Below are 23,575 nucleotides of genomic sequence, written 5' to 3'. Positions count from 1 at the left end.
GGGAACTGAAGACTCTCAGTGAAGTACACAGATGGTTCCTCATAGATATTTATTGAATTATATGAATCACAGACACCATTATTCGCAGACAGGCAGGGACAAAATAACCTTTTAAGTAGTAACAATGTCATCAAAATACAGCCAACTGGAAAAACAGATGAGACCGGCTTCTCCACACTGACCAGCTCTGAGATTCTTCTGGGCAGGAGGGGGGATGCTCGTGTCGTGAGATTTAAACAGGACAGCTGTGTCCAGATGGCTAGAGCACCCCGGGACCGTCAAAGCACTGTACCTACTGTGCCAAGGGCCTGTTCTCACTGACCTGATTTAAACCTTGAAACCCAGCCAGTACTGCCGCAGCAGCTCCAGATCATCTAATCCAAATACCGTGTCGGGCATCTTCACAACTTCTCAGCCTGACCTCTCCAAAGACACATTTTACTTTTAAATGAGAACCAGAAGTTGGCAAATGGAAATGTCTGGTAATAATAACGAAATAATGTATGCGTTTGCTGTTAAATCAAAAAATAGCATAATAATCTTTGTGCATTGTGATTTTTCCCATTACATGATTCATAATAAACAAATGATCACAGTACACCAGTGAAATAATGAAACAATATGTGTGGAAGAAAAAGATAGATGCTGGAACAAATCATTTGTAAACAACAGCTAGATCAACAAAATGAGGATGTTTTTAGCTGATGTGATGTCACAGGAGTGTTAAGTTTGCTTTGTCACATTGAAACTGTTCCATGTGATGACTTTTCAATGGAAACTTTGTACTGGTGGCTTCACATGAGGATGTATCTGATAGTTGGGACTGTCTCACAGTCCTCCTCCTCTTCAGTAAACGAGGGGGTCAACTCCAGCATCATCTTGTGTGGAGGGATCTCTTTCTTGGTGACCATTGTCACCACATCAGAAACACTGCAAAAATAAACAGTATACGTAAGCTTTGACTTGGAGGAGAGTATGAATAATAAACATTTACAAATTCTAAAACAATATCATTATAAATAGAAAAAAATCTTATCAACAAATCCCATGAAAAGACTGAAAGCAATGAATTCATCCTAATATCAAGTATGTATGTATCCAATGTTTTATGAAGCGTAATCCCCTCTGAGATAGACCGCCACAATTGTTGTTAGTCCCACATACAACAGTCTGCTGCTGGAAATACTCAAGTCACACAAAAGGTGTATTAATCAGTGGCTGAAAATAGTCCCCAACGAAAATACTTTTTACTATTCACTGCTGTTCATGTAAGGTTTTTAAAAAACTACAGTGCCCAGCTGTTTTAAGAAACTATTAAATTGGTTTTTAAATATTTGTGACCTGTTTTTAAGGATTCACACCATCAGTTGGAAGGATTAGGTTTGGCGACATAGACCTGGTTCGGGAAGTCAGGAAAGTATTGAGAGCAAACTGCTAGCTTTGGTCTTTTTATGTAAATTTTGACCATAACAAAAACATAAAACAATAGCAACTATACAATTTAAATGATTTTGAATGGCAGCTGACTTTTTAAGTTCCCCCTCACAGGCCCCACACAGGAAGCTCGGAGCAGGGCGACTGCACAGGAAGTGACTACTGGAGAGGGCATTTGTCATGCGTGGCCTGCTGTGCACATGGTCAGCACTCTGCCCCTCTCCCACCGCAGCCCAATCTAACCACAACAGATCAAACCTCCCCAGAGACTTGAGTATCATAAACAACATGGACATACACACAGTCCAGTTCAAGGTGAACGCGAAGACCTTACAGCAAGAATTAAGCAAAGACTGATATCAGTCCAACATTACATTTACACATGACACATATTACCTTTAAAACGTCTATGTTAAACCTGATTTATTACAGTTTTCTTCCTCTTCCTTGGATTTAAACATCCCTGAGGGTGCATATTCTGCTATGATACAGTTCTTGATGTGGAGAGTTCACAGCACAAGGCACCTGATAAGTTTCGAACACCCTGGGGCTTATAATGTGCCGCAACACTGAACAGACCCAAACAGCGTGGCTGCCCACATGCAGAATAAAAAGATTTGTACTAATTTTACTCTTAAACTCTTGCCCTCAACAAACAGACAGAAACCCGATGAGGATCGGTCTCACTCGTCAGGGTTCAGTGATGCATGTGAGTGTGTCAACAGGCTCTCTGCTCACAGACTCAGAGGAAACACCTCATCCTGCCATTAGCCTCTAAACCAACAAAGGGAGGCTGCTTGTTGTGATTGTTGATGTAGCAGGGTTGTGTGCAATGTGTGGCAATGCATATGGAAAATTGTCTTAGCTAGGCATACCTCTGCTGGAGCCTCTCTTCTTGCCCCGTGTATAAGATAGCTGATCCATAGTAGAGCATACTGATGGTCAAACTATATGTATCCTGCGCAAAAAAATGATTCAATTAAATTCACAGTACAACATAACAATGCAATACAGTGTAAAAGAGGTAATTTCTACAAAAACAGCAGTCCGCAGTGCTACAGGACTGATGCCAACCTGTGGCCTTAAACAACTTTAGCAGTTCAGGAAGCTCTTCAGTGTCTCCACAAACCAACCAGGGGAAACCGACCAGTCAAAGGTTAAACAAAACCTGGAGCAAATAGGATCACTTGCCAATGTATTTTCCCTTGGCCTCCTTCGAACGAACTGCCACAGAATCAATAAATCAAACGTCTGTTCAGGGCAAGACGTTGCATGCATAAAAAAACTAGCCCTGAGTCAAGTGCACAGACATTTCTACTGCAAGTGGCATATGTTATATCATAAAGACATACTGCATATGAAAGAGCATCAGGAGAGTACTTACTCATACTGGATATGCAGACTAGTATACTGGTTGCAATTGGGATATGAGGTATCTTCTATAAATGTACATTGTTTTCAGGGTTACTATGGTGTGCAATCACCTGATCAACCAGTTTATGATCAACTACTTGCTCCATGTTTTTAGTTAAAGAACACACATTATAGTATTTAGGATAGTGGAAGTGACAGCTTGACATTTGTCAATGTTGTGAAAACTCAGGTCCAACAGTTTGACTTTGACGGGATTGGAACAGTCCTGACATGTTTATCTTCTCATCTACTACTTGTACTTTCATGTGAACTTTGTTCAATGTAGTACTTATGAATCATAACATCTAGGTTGTATGAAGATAAGTAGGCCCTAAAGCAAAAGTTTGGCATTTTAGGAAATTTAACTGCTTTCTCGCAGAGAGTTAGGTTACAGGAGTGGTGGAACAACTCTCATGTCTGTCTGCTAAATATAGAGCTACCACGAGCAGCTGGCTAACTTAGCACAATAACTTGAAACAGGGGAAATCCGCTGCCTGGCTCTGGCCAAAGGTAACAAAAGTTACTATTATGTCACATCTCAAAAACTAACATGTAAAAACAATAAATCTGGTGTCAGGTGAGCGTGTATGAATAGTGCACATATGAACTGAGGGAAAGATTCCAAATGTTGTTCCGGCTTTGCAAGAAAGTTGATAAACAGTTCAAAAACAGTAATTTGAAACAAGTGTGTGCACTGGAGGAAGGTGAAGAGGTTTAGGGATAAAAAGAAACATTTACAAAATATGCACTCAGTAGCACCGGGTGTGAGAAGAGTGCATGTTTTCTTGCTCAAAATAATAAGGTGAACGTACCAAGATATACCGGATCAGTTCTCCCAAGGTCATTTCCTGCTGACCGTTGCGTCTGCCCACAACAAGGAAGTCATCCCACAGGGTGTATTCCTTTCTGTTGACCTGCCGATAGACATGTTACACACACACACACACACACACACACACACACACACACACACACACACACACACACACACACACACACACACACACACACACAGAGTTGACAGATGAAGTACTACTTGCTGTGAGGGGTGTTCAGAAAATGTTGGGGTCAATAGCAGGAGTCCTGGACACTAAGAGGCAGCGGGACTGTATTTTTCATCACTGTGTTATGGAGCAGCTGAAAACAATCAGCAGCTCTCTGAGAGGCGCAGCAGAGACCCAAACAAGCCACAAAGAGGTCAAGAAGGGGCTTCCTCGTATTTGATGAAGTTACCCTCTTGCCTTTCTCAAGTTTCCATCGACAAGACTTCTCAGTTTTACGATCATCCTGCTCTAGTGAAGAAAAACATGCAACCATGTCAGTGTAGTTAAGGGTGGATGATATTTGTGCAACTCCAGAAAAAATTGAAGAATGCTGCTAATAAAACAATCTGTGAGCACTGTTAGCTCTGGGCTAAGTAATACCAGCATTGGAATTTTTCTATACACCTTGCCAGATTGAACCTCAAGCTGGAGTTTGAGCTTTGAGGGGCCATTTTCAGTTTATTTGTCACTGGACAGTCTGTGTTTACTATACTCATCATAATCCACACGTGTAGGACGTAGTGAAAACATCACCTGACCTGAAATGAGTCAGTCACATGCAAAAAATATGTCAAAATGTGACATGCAGTCAGACGACCCTGATGACACAGGCGTTGTCTGGTGAGAGGAGTTGTGAAGATCAAAACTTGGCTCAAGATGTGAATACCAAAGCTCCGGCTAAACCTGGGTCCAATTATCTCTGCTCCAGCAGCCAAGGGGAACTTTTCGACGAGACCTCACAGCTCCCACCACTTACGGGGTTTGGGGTTATGGAGACTTGAACCTCTCCTCAAGTCTGACAAAGTTGTCTAGGTCCTTTGTCCCACTTTCAGACAAAGACCGTTTTGTTTGCAAGATGCACATCGTACCCGTTGGTCATGTTAGGTTCTGCTTTAGTTTATGCAGAGTGAATTATCAGTACAACCTCAAACTTTCTACGGCAAAACAGAACTTAAGCCTGAAATGAAATGCACTTGTAGAACAAAAGACCATTATTTAAAAGGATCTAGCAAATGCAAAGTCATTGGCAGACATTAAAAAGGACTTCTTTTGTTCAGTAAGTTTTTTATGAGCACCTTTGTGTGTAGATGCAGATTTTACACAATGCTAAGAAGGCATGAATGCTATTTTTACTCTTTCCCCTCCCTTCCTCTCTCTCATATCTGTCGCACAACTCTGGAAAGGACCTGAAGCCAATCAACTACCCCATCAGTTCATGTGTAGAGTAACGTCAATTATTCAACACTATAGGGAAGAAAAAATAAGCAAGAACTCTGGAACAATCTGGTTGCTGGAAACAATTACAAATGGTTCCCCACAAGCACAACTACATTTTCTTTGTGTCATGGAACCTCAACCATAAAAAACTAAAATGGCCCAAAGAGACAGTTATCTCTGGGGAAAGAGAAGGAATGTGAAGGAGAGAGTTAATGTGTTCCTCTTAAAGTAACATTGAACCAACTTACCAGTGTGGAAAATAACACAAAAACTGCTTTATTGGGGGTTCAAATGCAATTATCTTGTCCTGTATAATATATAGACACATATTTATCCATTGTTATATATTTTTTAAACCAACTGTGCTCAAAGTGAAAACAGCTGTTATAAAAAAGACCAATCAAAAGTAAGAGCTAAGTAGTGATATTACATAATATCACATAAGTTCATGGCAACACACATTAGACATGGGTAGAGCTAAACCACAGCAATAGAAGGACACAAATTCTACTAATTGTTTTTCAACCTCATTGAAAGCCTCATATTTATTCAATATTATATATAGATAATATATATATTTGTTCAATCTCACTGTGTGTCTGCAAATCCAGAGGTCTGTTTAAGATGGTGATCGGGCATAAAGATGGTGGTCGGGCCTGAGTGGAATAACGCCATGGCGGTGTTCGTTTAAGTTTATACTCTGTTGGCTCGGTTGTTGCAGGGCGGCCAAATCTCTCATCTGTTGTTTACATGTTGTACTCTGTATTATAATTGGGGCTTTGGACTTCCCTTTAAAACATGATACAATTGGTCTTTCCGAAACAATAAAGGAACACTGACATTTCAAATCTTCTCACTTCACTACTTTGCCCGTCATAGTTTCACTGATGCAATGGACCATCACAGACACTGTTTGAATGTAAATGATCCTAAGCAAGGGGGTGGTATCAACTTCAGTCACAATTAATAGCGAGTTGAATGCAAATTCACCACGATCAACTTATTGTGGGTGTTTTATATTGTGATAGAAAAATCCTCAACCCCATCTCTGGCAATGCTTGAAAAACTGAGTTCATCATTTCCACTTACGGCAAGAGCAACACAAATCATCATGATGTTTAATACTGTAATATTTGACTTCACTCTTCTTTACAGGATTTATAACTGTATTTCTTTTTAAACGAGACCCCTAAAATCTGACACAAACAGCCCACACTTCAGGTTGCTTCCTCTTGTTGACAGGAAACCTGTCAAGCTCTACTGCTCTTCCTGACAAATCTGAATGTAGACAGAAACAGCTTCCAGGAAAATCATGTCATTAAAAAAAGCTGTATATCAAATACACACACATCACTTCACCTTCCATTTGTCTGGTCCTAAAACTGTGAAACTGCATATGAATAAAGAAGTAATTACTTTAACACATAATAAATGATGTGTCAGTTGTGTGCACAGAGAGAAAATAAAAAATGCTTCTGTTCTTCTGTTCTATATAAGGTGAGATGCCATCAATAACATAATGGCCTCATATCTATTTTGAGAAGGTGGTTATAAAAAAAAAATACCCTGTTTGCAACAGTACAAAGTTGTATATTCAATTCCATCCAGGAATGTCAGCAGTTGATGTGGGGCAACATTCAATAAAGCCTAAACTTCAGCTTTACAGAATGACATGATCAAAAGGTCAGAAGGTACTGGCTTGATATCACAAAGTGTTATTTCCAATGAGTCACAGCTCAGTCTGGGAATCTCCAAGAAAAATCTGAAACAAAAGCCGAACAAGCCTCACAGTCACAGTCCGGTCCCACAAACAACATATCAAAGGGTAGGGAATTTAAATCAGCATTGTTTTGTAGTTCAAATCAATGCTACAGCCTTTGTTTAATGTATTGTTTGTCATTGAGGTGTAGTTTTTTTTTACCAAATTTTGAATTCTCATTTCACATTTTAGAATCAGTTGAAGGTATTTTCAATATTAAGAGGGCTGGAAATAAACATGTTAAGACTTGTGTTCTGGGCAAATCAAGACCTCACACAAAGGCAGTTTACCAACACAATAAAGACCGGATACACAATTAAATCACTTATGAAAACAAGGGCGACTGAACCCAAAATTAGACGCCTCTGAGATATACGTGGGGGCATGGGAATGCAGTGCAGCCGGAGGAAGTTCAGCCAAGTAAACCTGATAAAGAGGTAAAATGAATCCGAGTCGGATTGCGATCCCCTTCAGGGAACACAATTATGCTGGTCATTTTACACAGGTCACTCACTGCATGTGGAGTGTTATCATAATGTGAGTTCTTAATCTTGCCATTTAAGACAATGGAGCTTTTTTGGAGACAGGAAGCTGGGATCAGCAGGCAAACCTCGATAAGACCTCCTCCCTGAAGTCTTCCACAAGAAACAGGCACGCTCCTGCGTTAGGTTCATTATCTGGACAGAATCCCAGCAGTGGAAACGTTTTTTACAACCCGTTGTGGCTAGAGGCCTGTTCCTTCAAAGGCAACACTTTTCCTTATGACGGCTTCAAAGAGCGGATCTGTGTGGTCTTTTTTGATCATATTTTCATTTTAAGCTCCTTTAGATTCCCTTTTGTAGACAATCTAGTTCATTTCACCAAGACATTATATCCTAGATTCATTCTTAACTGAGCCTCAAGTCAAGCTGCATTTCACTTCATATGAAGTGTTCACTGAACATATGGTAGGGATGCTGCTGACTCCTATATATGCTGTATATTGCAGTACAAGCAGGAAGGCATCAAGGGTATTTCAGATATACAGTATTGGGGAAACTGTTTCATGTGGAGCGAGCAAAGCAAACCAAGACTCCCAAATGATGCATTTGAATCGACAACTTTTTACTCTGTAGCCCACTCCTTATTACTGCCTTAAGCTCGAGGCTCGAGGCAACTAGCATAATAACCCTGAAACCCTGATAGTACTGTTGGTGGTTAAGTCACATTGTGGGTAATGCAGGCATCTCTGATATTATTATAGGAGTGTAATGCTAAAATCGGTGGATGTAGACTACACCTCGAAAGACCCTTGTAATACCATACGTGAATCCTGTTTTGTGGTAGATGTACCCTAATCAGAAATGATGATGAAGAGCAGTTTCTAGATCTAGAGAAATCTAGGTAAACTGTGTGTTTATGTTTTCCTGTATGACCTTATTTTACAAAGGGACAAGAGTACTCTCATGTAAAGTGAGCCTTTGTCTGAACAGGAGTGTCATCTGCTACCTGGTCACTATTGATCACCTCTCTCTTTGGACTGCAATGAAGAAACAGATGGCTGAGACCTCCTACTGCTCTCACCAGACTGCAATTATTTGTCTTGAACACCCCAGAGAATTGACAGGATACCAGCCTTACACACCTCCCAAAGACATTGAAATACATTAAAACAATATGTCAAACTAAAAGCATAAAATCTGTATTAAAGAAACTTTGTATTTACAATTGTAAACTGTATGTTTTGCACGCTACTATACCGGTGCAGGGTGAAGGAGGAGACACTTCTTAGGAGAGTGCTGAGTTTGACACACACACTAAAAGCCATGAGTTAGCTTTGGAAGGCTTCCATTGACGTGTAAAACGGCAAACAGAATCTCAATGTGATTGTCTTTCAAATGAGAAGATAAGAGTACTCCGCCTGACTGAAAATGACCTGGGGCAGAAGGACTGAGTCAATAAAATGCTCCTCTTACAAATGGGCCATTGGCATGCTGCAGCCTGCAGAGACACTCAAATAGCAAATGTCCTATTGGCAAAGTCCCAGTTATAAAGCAATGAATTATCATCAAAATGCTTCGAAGTGATCTGATGACAGTCCCAACACATTACCAAGGTTTATGCATTATAAATTGAAATACATGCAAGTTTATTAAGTACTTTTTTGAAAGAGGGTTGGGCATATTTTAAGATGGAATGATGCACTGATAAAACAGAGGTCTTGTCAATCGACATTTTGCGTGAATGGACTTCAATTGACGGCTGTTTGATTATTCCATGTAAAAATTACGTATTGTTTACAAGTACACTATGACTGATATGATTACTGTAGCATTGACTGTTTATTGGTATGTAGTATGGAATTGGGACACACATCAGAAAACATGTCATTGACAAGGATACATTGTACATGTTGGTTACATGGTGTAATGCAATAAGTCAATGATGCAACGCCTCCATGTATTGGTCACTGGAGCAAGTTATTGATATCTGTGGGTCAATATGATGTCCAATGCTTGTCAGCAGTTACAAAGTTGTAAGGTTATCTGATGTTGGACACAAACAAATAAGACACATGAGACTAGCATACCACTCACAAGGCATTGAACACTCAATGAGGCCAATTAAAGTTGCATTTGCCCAGATCCAGCAGAGGAAACATTGCTTAATGAATCCCAGGTGTATCACAATCTTAACTGTCCTTTTGCACACATCGAAAAAGAGAGGATCAATTCTAATGACTGTGATTTCCTCTAATGCCACCAGCAGCTTGACTTTTATGGTTTTGAGATTGGATGGGTTGCCACAAAATGTTACAAGGTCATTCCTTTCCTCAGTCTGAATTGTAATCACTTATCAGTTGCATAAGCCCAATGCAGGGCCTCTCGTAACTGTAAACATTGAACATTATTTTGATTTCAACTGCCGGGACTGAGCCTTCACTGCTTGAGTTACTCAGCTTTACCAAAAAGACTGTTGCCAATTGGTGCAGGTTCCTGTCTCGACTGATACAAAACCATTAATTTGCTCATTAAGCATAACATTAGCACAAAATCCATGACAAACACTTATTAGGAGCTAATAATAACCATAAAGCCACAGTCTATGGATGTACACAAACTGTTCCATTTTCTTTATGAGCACATTCATGTGGCTTGAAGTAGTAAAAAGCTACTGGACATGTGTGTGTTGTTAGTCAGTACCTCATGTGCACTGCACACATAAGGCAGAACATACAGTCTGCAGACAGACAGACTCTCCTGCAGGGTCTCACAGAGCTCACGACACAATTAGCCATATGTGACATCATCCATTATCCTTACAGACAGTGGTCCAAGCTGGGGGGGTTTGTGTATATGTATGAGGTAACGGCTCCAGTGTTGGTAGAGGAAGAGGGGTGGGGGATTGAGAGTTAATGTATACATTTGTAAACTCATGACATCAGGACCTAGAAACTTAAAATGAATGTCACTAATGAGAAACCTGCAGCCAATCTCCCTCTAGCATTGGTGCTTTAATGAGAGAATAACGAAGCAGGAGGACAGAGACCACTAATAACGTCCACATGCTTCCATTGAGTCAACAGGCCTACATGGCTACATCACTGTTTCCAAAACTTTTTTTTGGGGAACTAACTAACTAACTAATGTCAAACCATTGCGACACAATTCACAATAGGCCATATTGTTCTTATTGTGATTGTGAGAAATCTAATTCTTTTAATTTCCTCTCATCAGTAAAACAAACAGCATGTTCAGTAGTCTTTTCAATTAGATGCAATGTTATAAGTAGGCTACAATTATCAGCTCAAGACGAACATTCAGGCTTTCTCATGTTGCTCAAAGTTGTACTGCAGATATTAAAATGTTGAATAAAAGACTATGGAAGAAATTCTGCAAATATATTATCCGATCTTTATAAAATATCCTGTTACGCAGGATTAAACCAGTCTTTGTGAGTTACTGGGCCACATGATATTGTGCTTAAAGACTGAATCTAGAGCCGTAGGGCCGAGGCACAAAGTAACCTCATCAGTTGCCATCTCTTATTGGTAGTAAGCTGGCAAGTCGGACATACATCTGGAGCTTGCGTCACACTTCATCTCTTTTATTTTTGGTTTGTATAAGGCTCAAGAAAAGGGACACCACCCTCTGAACATTGTATAGTCCACTTATTGCTTCTAGACCCCCGTGCACACCATGTGGTTAGTTATGATTGCTAGATTGGACAGTCACTGTTTGGGCAAAGGGGGTTGCATATTAGTAATAAAAGCTCTTTCATGAATTGTGAATGCTTTATTCTATTTTGTATGGGCTCCTCTCGGAAGGGAAGAGGTCAGGGGCAACTAACTGCCTTGCTCAAGGACACTTCAGAGAACTGAATGTGGCCTCAGTATTGACACAAAGGTCCTAACCCTGATCCAGCTAGTTGAAGAGCAGTCTGCATAACCATGAAGCCATCCTGTTATTGTGTTTCTCATTTGAGACTCTGGTCTGTGGCTTGTATGGCATGAGGAGATGCTTGAAGATGATTTAAAAGAGCTGCCAACTATATGCTTCTGATTTTTTCATTTGGCTAAATTGAGCATGCATGCTGAGTTTATGAGCCGTACGACATATGCTACTAAATAAATGATCTACATAGCTATTTTTCAGTGGACTTTTATCTAAATATTCTCGAGATGACGTCTGTCTTTGTCTGATGCTACATAAACAAACAACCAGGGTATAGACAGAATATTGTTTTTGATAACACAAATGAGAAGCTAATGATCTGTGGGGAACTAAAGAACAGCAGTGATGGACCAATGCAGCGTGACTTAAAAACACAAGGCCAACCACACAATAACACCAACAACAAAAAGCCTGGAGGACAACAGAAGGCACAAGCCGTCGATGTTGATCACAGATTACTCATTATCCCGTGAGCACTATTCATGTCTAGGTCTTGAGTTACAAGCTGCACAATGCAGGTCCATGCCGGTGCTCCCAGAGGAGTACGGAGGGCCTTGGATCATGTTCACCCAGTTTCTTTACTGGCACAGTCCGAGGAGGCCAGCACAGATTTAACCACATGTGAGGTAGCCTAAATCTCCTCTTTGTTCTTCTCTTTCTCTCTTCAAGCCAATCCCTGCTATGTGTGTGACAGATGTGAGACCTTCAATTATATAATTGTTCAAATCACAAATCGAGTAGCTGCAGGTTCAGCTTTCTACATGTAAAACTACATACAACCACCCTGGCTACTCAGCCAAAGTGCAAACATCCTTGTTTCTTCCTGACTGTTTTGCTGAGCAAGTTGTGACTGAAAAGGTAATAGAAACAGAAAATGGAGCAGATTAATCTCTGCCTCCTTCTGGTGCTCTAAAGACCATGCAGCAAGGCTCACAGGGAAATCTGTTTTCAATACACTGCTTCCTGTGAAGGCAGGAAATAGCCGTCATTTCTGCAGGCAATTAACAAAGAAGCAGTGTGAGCAGCATCGACCTTTGAGTGGCATCCTTGAGATCAGGAGCCTTGCCTCCAGCACTGCTAATTCCATTAAAGACCGAAAGGGCAAGCCGGGGTAGAGGGCACCATGGGAGTGTGAAAGGGCGCTAAGTTAAGGCCAGGGTGTGGAGGATGTGTGCACAGCCATGAAAGAGGGAGTATGTCCATGGCACGCAGGCAGCCTAGGGGACAAGTAAAGACAGAGACACTGGTACAGAGAGTTGGGCAAGCTGCTGGTTGAGGATGGAGCTATTTAATACCCAGCTGAAACACGTCCTCCTCTGTCCTGGCCTAGGGTGATGTTTCTCTTCACATATTTTACTGAGACTGCAGCTCAGTTACAGCTGCAGGACTCATTAATCTTTGTTGTACTTGAAATATATTTGAGTGTCTTGTGAGGTTTTGTTTCCTGCAATAACAAGCACCGTCTGCCCTTAATATGCTCCTGAAGCTACATGGTATCAACTACGCAGCGTATTGTACAACAGAGAGTGCATTTTGAGCAGCATTTGTTTATCTTGTTTTGTTTTGGCCCCTTGTACCCGCAAAAAAAGGAACACTGAGTTTATTGTAACATATTTCTGAACACCCAATGATTTAAATGTACTCTCTTTTAAGCTTTGGTGTGGTCCTGAGATAGATATCTGCCTTCTTACAGGAGCTGCTAAATGCTCCACTATCCTCAGCAGCTAGTCACTAACGTTGTCTATCTGCTGTTTGGTGCATACAGACAGTTTATCATTCAATTTGATGTCACTGAAAACAACTGCATGAAAAAGGCTAGAACAGGTAACTCAATCAAAATAATATCCTAAATGATACTAAATGTGCTCTTTGAAGCTGGGGGGAAATTTGGTTTTCGGTTAATAATTCTCTGTGGGTGTATCCCCAAATCCACCTACCTCATGTATAGAAAGCAGCAGATTCAGTACAATCATTCCATATCCACTGTTAATACAAAAATATTGATACATTCAGCTTTAATTAAACTTTGGATGCCTTTGAACAGCAGAGTTTAATTCCAATGACAATGTCTGTCATACTTTATTTTGCGGTTAATTAATATGAGTCTGAAAGTGTTATGAGTCTCGGTATAACCAATCTTCTCAACACAACAACAAATAAAGGGCCAAGAGTTAAGTAGGATACATTAACTTAAAGACTGCAGCTTAAAAACTATGGCAGCACCAGCTGACCCAAGTAACGTCAAACTTTTCATGATTATAAGATGTGTAAAGCAGATTTTGCACAAACATTTCTGGCTATTTTAGAGATATCCATCTCTGGGAGCCTGCCAGACGTGCTACTCCTTTAGTGCTACGGCCTGTGCCTTAGCCCCAACTGACAAACATAAACACGAGGAGGAAAACGATACTAAAGAATCGCAGTGTTGAGCACACAAGGACAGCCTCCCATTTGTTTACATATTTCTGCCTCCATAACAGCAGCGGGGGAAGGCCAGGGGGACTTCCTATTTTGGGAAACAGCTGCTTTAAAGCAAGCAGTTTCTGGAAAAGGGTTAGCATGGTGGGAAAATGAGCAATAATCTATTTTAGTTAAAGAGTCTGAGTAAAACAGTTATCTGTGGACAGAGTGGTACACAGCCACATCAAAAACACCTTTTCCAGAGGCCTTCAATCCCAACAACCAACTCACAAACATGTATTTTCCTCTATAGGGTTGTGACAATGCCGGTTACATTACGATGACTGCCACACATCTGACAATGCTGTGATGTGGTGGTTTAAATACACACCACTTTGGGTGAACACCGGGTGGGCCACCAGTACTACCAGTGAGATGTGAGTGTTGTTACTTGATATTAATGAACTGAGACTGATCTCATGAGGGGAGAGGTCTAAGTCACTGCAAAAAGTAAGCTGAGCCCTTGATGCTGCATGTCAGATCAGTGATATTTAACAGCTGCACGTCTGAGGTTGCTTCAAAGACAGACTAATAAAACCTCTAATCTTGGACAGATTTGAGAGATAAGAGAATATTAATAGCTATGTTGCTTTTGTTTCTGCTTTCATTACTGTGGACTAATTTCTGCTATTTTGAATAATATGCTTCCATCCATAGTTTAATCATAGGGTGCCTACATTGCAAGGCACAACAATGTAATGAAGAATCACAAGCAGTTATGTGATAATGTCATGACAGCACGGTTTCTATATTACTTTATTTTGGTATTTTCTTGTAATGTATTGGCCAATATACATACAGATTATATCTTTGATAAGTTAATATCAATCGATAATATTGGCCAACCATTTTTGGGTCAGGCTCTACTTTGGAACTGATAATCAACATATGTACGATTTGAGGGATCATATAAACTGAGTACTGATGCCATTTGATACTTAACTATTATTGCTACGTGTATTCAGAACAAATGTGCGGTTATGTGGATTACACACTCCATAGAAAAAGGGAAATATGTTTCTTGAAAAGTAACACAGACAAATTTCAACTAATTATGATGACAATGTTTTCTTTGGCAGACATAAGAGCATCTCCCACTCAGATGACTTAAGGTTTGGCAGCAAATCTTCTCCCTCCCTCCCTCTCTCTGTGAGCAAGTGTGTTTAGCACATGTGTGTTCCTCATTTACTAGTGCCAGATCTGTCCCCATCAGCTTAAAGCTGAGGCTGCAACACTACAGGCCCCACTAAAAAAGGCCTGGGTCTGGAAAATCTAATGTCTGCCCATCCCTCTTTCTAAATGATTCAACACTTGAGTATACAACCTCTGGCTAGGATGATGTCAGGTACTCTGTCTTTGTAACTGCAATCATTTACTGAGTGCATCCAACGCTCCATGCTGCTTCAGCAATGTTGTGTTTCCGCCAGCAAATTCTAGAAGTATGCGCAAACACTTTCACTGAGCGAATTTACAGACAACAACTGTGAGAACACCGGGGTCTTTGTAAGTAAGGAGAGCGGCACGCCTGGAACTTAAAAACTGCGCAGAAAGTCACAGCTGCCTCTGTCATCAGTCGCCTTTAATGCAGCTGCAGCATTTTTGCCTGTAACCAAAGCTGAAACCAGACCGACACTGTCTCAGAGCTCCCTGCCACTGCACCCTCACGTCCCAGAGGACACAGTTACCCCACTCGCTGACCCACAGTGACCCCTGACTGTCAGAGGTTCAATGCTCAGAGTGAGAAAGCTGGCGCGAGCAGCTCCAATATCGGATTCTCGCCAAAGGGGAGATATTTAGGGGAAAGCAGTCGGGCCTGTAAGGGGGCAGAATTTTTTACGACTGGATATCCTCTCAGACTTGACCCTAAAATGTGACCCGAAGAGTAGTAGTATGTGTTTTATTCAGTCAATCATTACAATATTTAAGTAAAGCCACAATCTAATATACAAAACATAATAGGTAGAAGCATAATGTTCATATATTCCTATCCTAGATTATTATCAATTAAATTAAATCAGATAATTAATTTGATATAAAGAAAAGAAATATATATATATATATATATATATATATATATATATATATATATATATATATATATATATATATATCCACACACACATCCACACACACTTCTTTCATACTTATAACCCTCAAAAATTGTTTTATAAACAATCCTTTTGAAAACCAAAAATAATTGCTTGGCTTTTAAATCTGTCTGGTAGCCATTTCATGTTTGTGTTTTAAAGCTTGGCCGATACAGAATAGAGAACTTCGTATGACCTCGCAAACTGGGTATAACCTAAAATGTTGGGGTGGATTTGATCAATAAGCTCCTGAGTTACAGATGCCTCAAATCCACTTAATTTGTGCAAACACAGAGGCAGACATGGGTGTGTTTAAGTCTTACCTGCACTGAAATGCCCTGAAGATTATGAGCTAGCTAAATACGTGGCTCATATGCAGGAGATTGACAGTTAGCGGGGGTCTCTTACTCTGAGCGCACACATTCATGACTTAATGCGCTCCAGCCAGTAAGGAAGGACATAGATCTACAAAGGACCAAACGGATTTATCCCCAAAGTAAGCAGGCTTAAATTATAAATGTCCATACAGTACGAGTCTGTCAGGCTGTATAGAGGGCCCTAGTCAGGTCCTATATGTGACTGACTCCTCTTTAAATATTGTCCCTCAGCCCACCACAATCGCCGACTGTAACTAAAAATGTCTGTGGGTGTAAAGAACTGTTACTCACCTCAAAGATCTTGGCCGGGGTCGGTTGGGCAAACACAATGTGCGTGACTGGCAGGTACATATAAGCTGTGCGATAAGAGCTGATCTTCTGGTGACCCTGCACCAGTTTATACAGCTCCAGGCACATCAGGCCTGCCACTGCGGCCGTGGTGGTAGCGATGGCTGGGATGATGCGTCCAGCGATGCCCTTGCTCTGTGAAGAAGACAGGAGACATCATATGTCTTATATAATCTTATGCAGCAAGGTAATTACTATACTATTACTATGTCAGATACATTGCGTGATTTGTTTAGACAATATTTCACTATATTGGAAGGGTAGTAAAAGTAGGGAAAAAAATTAGCACTCAAGTAAAGTACAGGTACCTCAAAACTGTACTTAAGTAGGCCTATAAATACTATTGCACTGTAAAAGTGAACTTTTGTGCTCATATGTATCTAATCTTTTTGCATTACATGTAAATAGTGTTGTTGTATGTAATGCATAACAGCACAGCACATGTCACTCCATTACACATTAATTTGATTATTATTTTGTATGCCATATATCAATACAGCACTTTGAAGCTAGCATATAAGCTAGCAATTTAGTTAGCATTTATGCGAGCATTTTTGTCAATGAAAATCTCACTCGAACATAATATTATATATAATATTAGTAAAAAATGACTTTATTTTAGGAAGGTGACGATGTGGAAATCTCTGTATGATTACACACGGGCAACCCTCTATTGTCTCCCCTCAGTCAGCAGTACCCTTCCCCCCAGCTCCCATCTGTCTTGGCTGTATGTGTCTGCAGCAGAGGCTGGTACAAGGCCTGGCTCAGGTGTCACCTCCCAGGCGACAGGTAAAGTGCTGTGATTAGTTCTGCTCCAGGAACAATAGGTGAGGAGGCTGTTTCTGTGGCTTTAGGGCAGGTGTGTGCAGCACTGACGAAAAACATGACCCCAAGGGAGGGGGAGCATTTTTTTCAAGCTTTTTCTAATCTATAGCGCCTCTCACTTCAGCTTCTCCCCTCTTATTTAACTCTATTATTCACAAAGATTTTTTTTTTTTAGAAGATGCACTCGGTGAAAATGCTGACCTTGTGCCGATCAGCTGCAGGGATGTCATAGTTCTCCGCCCTCAGGTTAGAAGCAGCAACGATATAGTCCATGTGGAAGTTATTGTCGTCATCCTATGCCAGATGGGATGTTAAGAATATGAGCCATTTATATAACACACTCCAAAGCTTGATACCCAAGAACAAAATATATGTGTTTATCCATGTTCATGCCAAGTGGCATCCCCAGAGGTGTGATGCTCAGTTTGGCTGTTTTGAGCTTTGAAGGCTTTGTTATTGTGTCCCTTACATCACTCTAATACATGACTTGGTCACCCCAACAGAATGCTGGGAGACAGATTTCTGTCGTGATCGACATGGCCAGTGAGGTCATGCCTCTGCTTCTGCGGCTCTACAAAGACTAAGAAGGGAACTGTCACTCAGGGATGGCTTCAGGGGTTGTGAGGAAGCTCCTAGCTGGCAACCTGATGCATCTGAAACCCTCCTACACACATTCCATCTTTCCACAGTGTGACCTGGACATGAAGGGATGAAAATGAAGAGAAGGGGGAGCAAGGTAGTTTGGGGATCTCATTCTTATTCAAGATGACATTTGATATGCACCTGAATTACCTCATACCCCTTCAGTCCTGCTTCTCCTGAGTCACTGAATGTTTACCAGAACCTCTCTCAGGCTGAGAGTCATATTCCACAGCCTCTCTAAATCCCTACAACACTCACCTCTGCAGCCACAGCAACTGCACCCCGTCTGGCCTTCTAATAGCTCTGTGTTGAGGCGTCGGGCCGGAAGTGAAGGTTTTGTCGCTGCGACAAACCTTTCAACTCCACACTCCCAACCTCCATGAACATAAAGAAGAGGCTTGTCTAAGGAAGTGCTCATTTTAATTGTTCCACTCCTTTCCAAGGTTTCCCAGGAAACCCAGAAACTCACTGGAGGATCAATAGGTGAACAGGTATATAGGAAAGGTCATATTTCTCCCCACAGGGATTAATTAAGTATAATGAAAATTCTATTTGGAGAGAGACATCCACAATTATTCGAGGTGTCAATGCTTTTTTTTAAATGCACTGAGGATTTCTTTTCACGCAGGTTCATTATTTCGCTGGTTTGTTTCGCAAATAACTTTTTATTTTTATTTAATTATTTTATTATGGCCCACCTCATGTATCACCTGTGCTGAAATGCTTCAGAGACAGTCGTGCAAGATTTCAACCGAGCACCAAACCTGACTTTCTGTCCAGACAGTGAATGACTATTTGTTGAGCGGTGGCGTGAAAGAGTGTGAGGTGAGACTGTGACAAAGAGGTAAATCTACCTCTGTGTGCCACTTCAAAGACACAGTCGACATGATTTGCGGACAGTAGTGTCTGTGCTGAGTTGTTAAATGTAATGCATTTAACCAAATGTGTTCTAATGAGGCTCTCACACAGGCCCATAGGGTCAGAGTGCAACATGTCATACTCTGAAAACAACAACCACTAAAGGAGAAAACAATTGGAACCACAATATCCAATCAGGGCTGAAATTCAAAAGAAAGAGGTAGCAAGTTAAACATCATGTAAAAATGTCAAAGGGTTCAATGTAGCACCCAGTCCTGTGTTATACCCTCATGGTAGTGCATCAGCAGCTTTTAGGCATTTTTCTGTTTTTGCTAGCAGATGAAAGTAACAAGAAGGCACCTCCACACAATACAAATCAATAGGGAGCAATAAATAGTTTCCCCCTGCGGTGTGGGCAGGACTCTGTCTCTCTACAGATATGAATTTGTTCCACGTGAACTGGCTGAAGGAAGTGTTCTTTTCATCTAGGATTTAAACTTCTGAGTATACAGTATATCTTCGCCCCAAGGAGTTATAACAGCGAACAAAGAGCACAAGCAAGCTCTGTTTCATGAATGTGTTGAGGAATAGCGCAGATTCGGGTCACATAGGGCCCAACGAGGAGGGGGGGGGCATATTCTGAAAGCACCCATAGATTTGAGTGCAGCTCCCTGCTAACACTCAGCCGCCAATATGTCTGTGTGCAGCAGAGGTGTCAATGCCCTACCTTCTCAAAGTCGATGGGGTACATCTGCATGAATGAGCTTTTCAGAGATGGTGAGGACAACTTCCCTTTCAACTCCTCAAGTTGGGCTTTCTCTGGTGTAAGGACATAGAGAGAGTTAGGGAAATATATTCTGGAGGAAATAACAAAAAACATCAGAGTTAAAATCAGTCACCGGCGTCATCCTCTTGTTTCTCCTCCTCCATCTCCTTGTCAGTGAGATGAATCTTCACGGAGGACTTCGGAGTGAAAGATGGCACGTGGACTCTTTCTAAGGTATTTATGATAGAATCGCAGTCTCTTGTCCCGTTGATTCCGAAGATCTTCCCGTACAGATTAGCTGCTGCCACAATATAGTCCATATGGGTCTAAAACACAGAATTAAATTATAAACTGGTATAAAACTATTGTCATGTTTAAACAGAAAACACTACCATGTCAGTGTGCATTTCTTTAAAACATAGCTTTGTCTTTCAATAGAAAAGAAAAAGCAAACGGAAAAATATAATTGGTTATTTAAAGCTGACTCAACTAAACTAATTGTAGGGTTGAACTGTAGACGGGACATTATGTGTTATGTCTAACCTTCCAAGTTAGAGTATTTTAAGCTTAATATCAGCGTGTCTCTCTCGTAACTTGATGTTAGAGTATGTAGAAATCAGCTTGGCTATCAAGGACGTGAATGTGTGTGAAGAGCAGATTATTATCTGCATCTCATTGTCCAGTTGCAGGTTAAGTGGCATTCACAGCTCAGATAAGAATCAACTATATGGTCAAAGTGGGGAAGAGACTCTATCAGACCAGATAACGAAGGAATGCGAGCGGTCATCAGCGAATACTGTGGCATGTTTCAGTCATTTCTGTCCACTGTTTAGGGTGCATTTCATGATTACTACTGCAGAAGGAATTGGACGAGACGTTACTCACACTATTGGGGTCAAAGGTCAGTGGGTGAGGGCATCTCTTGGATCCGGTCCAGAAGGGTAGACCAGCAGCAGTCACCTAAAGGGACGAAAATCTCTTTATCACAATGATCAACAGCTAAAAATATTGCATCTACATACAGTATATTATTTTGCAAAGCTCTCTGTAGTTCTTCAAAATACAAAAGTGACAGCCCCTCATTAAAAAGGGGTTAATTTCTTTATTCCAACCGCTTCATCTTTTAGAAGAATCTTTACGCAGTGCACCTTTATCACAAACAACATACCGTATCAATGTACATGATACAACATCACTTTGTCCTTCACAGCAGGAGGATTACAACCTTCCAGTAGAACAGCCAGACTAATATTGTTATCAGTCATGTGTTGACAACGCAATTTGTATGTCTGATAAAGGAACAAAGGCAGTGAGAGCTTTGATGTTTCCAAATGGTCCATATGCTGGGAAAGAGAGAGTCTCCTACTGGTGGGGCCAGTTTTCACTGCAGGGGAGCTTTCTATAGCGACCAAAAGGCATCAACAGCATTCTCCTTTTCACAATCAGGATTCAGACGGCTTAAGGGCATCAGCAAGGATGGATCCTTGAAAAAGTTGAAACCACTTAGGTTTCTAATGTGTATGGTGCTCTCATGGCCCAAGAAGACTCATTTTAAAGAATACAGCCTTAAGGTCCCGTTCCTTTATTAGTAAATCATTGGTGAATTTGTGAGTTGTGAGATTTTGTATTATTATTTTGTATGAATAAAACTGACTTCTATTCATTATTATTTCAGAATTGGTTAATCATTGACTGAAATATTATTCATTATACTGAAACAACTACTTTAATGTAATTCAAGTATATGTATTTAATACATAAGTAAAATGTACTTCTGTTTGTCTTTCTTTTGTCTGATCATTATACAAAAAAAACCTGTCTCAGTCAACTGTCCATCAACTAGTGTCAGCCCTCTTCGGTGGTCTTTAACTGCAGTACTCTCATTAGCAGGCAATGAATGAGCCGCTCACAGTAAAGAATGGGATTGCATTAACAATATAAGGCCTTTAATCTCGGATGTCTCTCACTCTATCTTTATCTCTTGTACATAGACTTGAGCCTTGCATGAAAAACTGATCATTGTAGGATTAAATATGCTCCATTAATGTCTTTGGTTGAAATCCAACCATTGTTCCATGTGTGAAAGTGTAAACACACATGCAAGACCACGCTCACTTCTACATGGAGGTTCACACCCAACAAAGTAGTCATTATATTTGTCAGGTTGGTTTGTGAACGTTAACTGACGTTAGCTGTTTTATCATAGTTCCTCAGAAAGTTTGTGGTCGAGAGTGACTTTCCAAGTAGACAATGAAACCATAACTCTCATGTAGATTATAACGACAACGAGCGCAACGGGAAAAAAAAAGAGAAGCAAAACCCGATTACCATAACTGCCACAGTTTCTCTGTGGTGTGGGTGGTGGGTTTATAAGGTTAAACAAAAATGTTTTCCGGATTGGTTAAAATGGTAATTGTAACACATGATGTTTCCTTTAATCAGCATGAGCCATAATACTAAAAGTTGTGTTTTTCTCAAGGGAAATACTGGGAATGTAGTGCCCTACTATAAATATTTAAGCAGACTAATCAAATCTCAGACTGAATAAAATCTCATTTAGGAATTTTTATAACCCTGCAGGGACATCTACTAAGGCTACAGCCAGTTGCTGGACTGGGACTGGGGTTAGTGAGGGTCTGTTTGGGTTGATACTGATCCGTGCCCCCCCAGGTGTGAGAGCAACGTGTGACATCACTCTGTCTGCATGCTTCACCAGATTACAAACCCTCAGAGCCGCTCAGAGATATTTATCAGCGATGGCTTTCAGTGGTTCAGGTTACACACAAGTCTCAAAGTGGTCTCTGAGCCACGGGAATTATGCTGCAGCACACCATGAGGTGAAACGTGAAAACTGAAAAACTGATTGGCGTTCCTTTTGTGCCAATGTCTCATTGCAGTGTTTCACAGATTGATATGCAAAGAACACACTTACAAACACAACAGTGCCCCTCTGTGTCCATACAAATAAATCACAGCTTTATACAATACTTTGCTTTATGGAGTTATTATCTGGTGTGATTTTACCGCTTCAGGAGGGAAACAGTGCAGAAGCTGGCGGATATCGTTGTTATAGAGAGTCTCCCACTTGCAACGTGCCCAGCTCACACAGTCTTCCCAGCTCGTTGGACGTTGTCCTCCAGTTTCCATTTCCTCAAGGCTGCTCCACAGACCCCCAAGAACCTCCAGGGCCTCAGCGTCTCCAAGGCCAAGCGTCCGCTCTACAAACCCGTCATCTCTACAGGAAAGAGTGCAGCAATTCATTTTGATCAAATAGCATACATACAGTATACAAAAGGTAATCATGTGCAAAAAGTATAGACGTGGTAGTCTAAATAAATAAAAAATCGTATAAAAACTTCAACATCTATTTTTCTAGCATGACTTGTTTTGTTGCAATAGTCGAACTGTGGGAAGAACATTTGGCCTGGAAAGAGAAAAAGTCCTCATGGGGAAAATTGTTCTAGGAAGAATGACTAAACACATTTTGCAAATTAGGGTGTAGTCTTGTTGACTCAGAGGGGATTATTTTGACACTTGGCTGAGGATTAATAGGAAGGGAAGGAAGTGGTTAGTAAGTGCTGGTCAGTGCAACTCCATACTATACGCCATTATCATGTGCCAGCTCACCGTACACATCCCTGTACTGCGTAAACAAAATAAATCTACCTCACTTTTTTGTATTAGTTGTATTTCTTCTAATTATTTACTTTACGTTGTCTGTTTGCTCTACTTTCCAGTCACTTTCTTCACTACTATTGCAAACAGATCAACACACACACACACACACAAATAATGAAAATACTTGTTCGCTGATCCCTGTCGTCATATTGTGCATATTCTCTAATAAAGGATATTTAAAAAGATAAATAATAATCAACCTCTTATGTGCAGTTACACCTCAACAGGTCTAAA

The 23,575-nt window shown here is 40.7% G+C and overlaps 1 protein-coding gene across 1 annotated transcript in view; it reads right to left on the bottom strand.

Annotated features, from left to right (window-relative positions):
* Nucleotides 1–55: 55 nt before the first annotated feature.
* Nucleotides 56–23,575, bottom strand: part of uba7 (ubiquitin-like modifier activating enzyme 7) — a gene marked incomplete at its 5' end in the record, with an annotated part of 30,455 nt that continues 6,935 nt past the window's right edge. The window contains 9 exons of the mRNA XM_079219028.1: nt 56–930; nt 2,310–2,392; nt 3,660–3,761; nt 16,516–16,707; nt 17,599–17,691; nt 19,625–19,716; nt 19,797–19,989; nt 20,549–20,623; nt 22,688–22,898. Of these exons, the coding sequence (XP_079075154.1) occupies nt 795–930; nt 2,310–2,392; nt 3,660–3,761; nt 16,516–16,707; nt 17,599–17,691; nt 19,625–19,716; nt 19,797–19,989; nt 20,549–20,623; nt 22,688–22,898 (1,177 nt within the window). The 3' untranslated portion in view covers nt 56–794. The remainder of the gene's footprint in view (nt 931–2,309; nt 2,393–3,659; nt 3,762–16,515; nt 16,708–17,598; nt 17,692–19,624; nt 19,717–19,796; nt 19,990–20,548; nt 20,624–22,687; nt 22,899–23,575) is intronic.

Source organism: Taurulus bubalis (genome assembly GCF_910589615.1).
Source record: "Taurulus bubalis genome assembly, chromosome: 5".
NCBI lineage: Eukaryota > Metazoa > Chordata > Actinopteri > Perciformes > Cottidae > Taurulus > Taurulus bubalis.
Note: the sequence above shows the minus strand (reverse complement) of the source record. Positions and strands in the feature narration are given on the sequence as shown.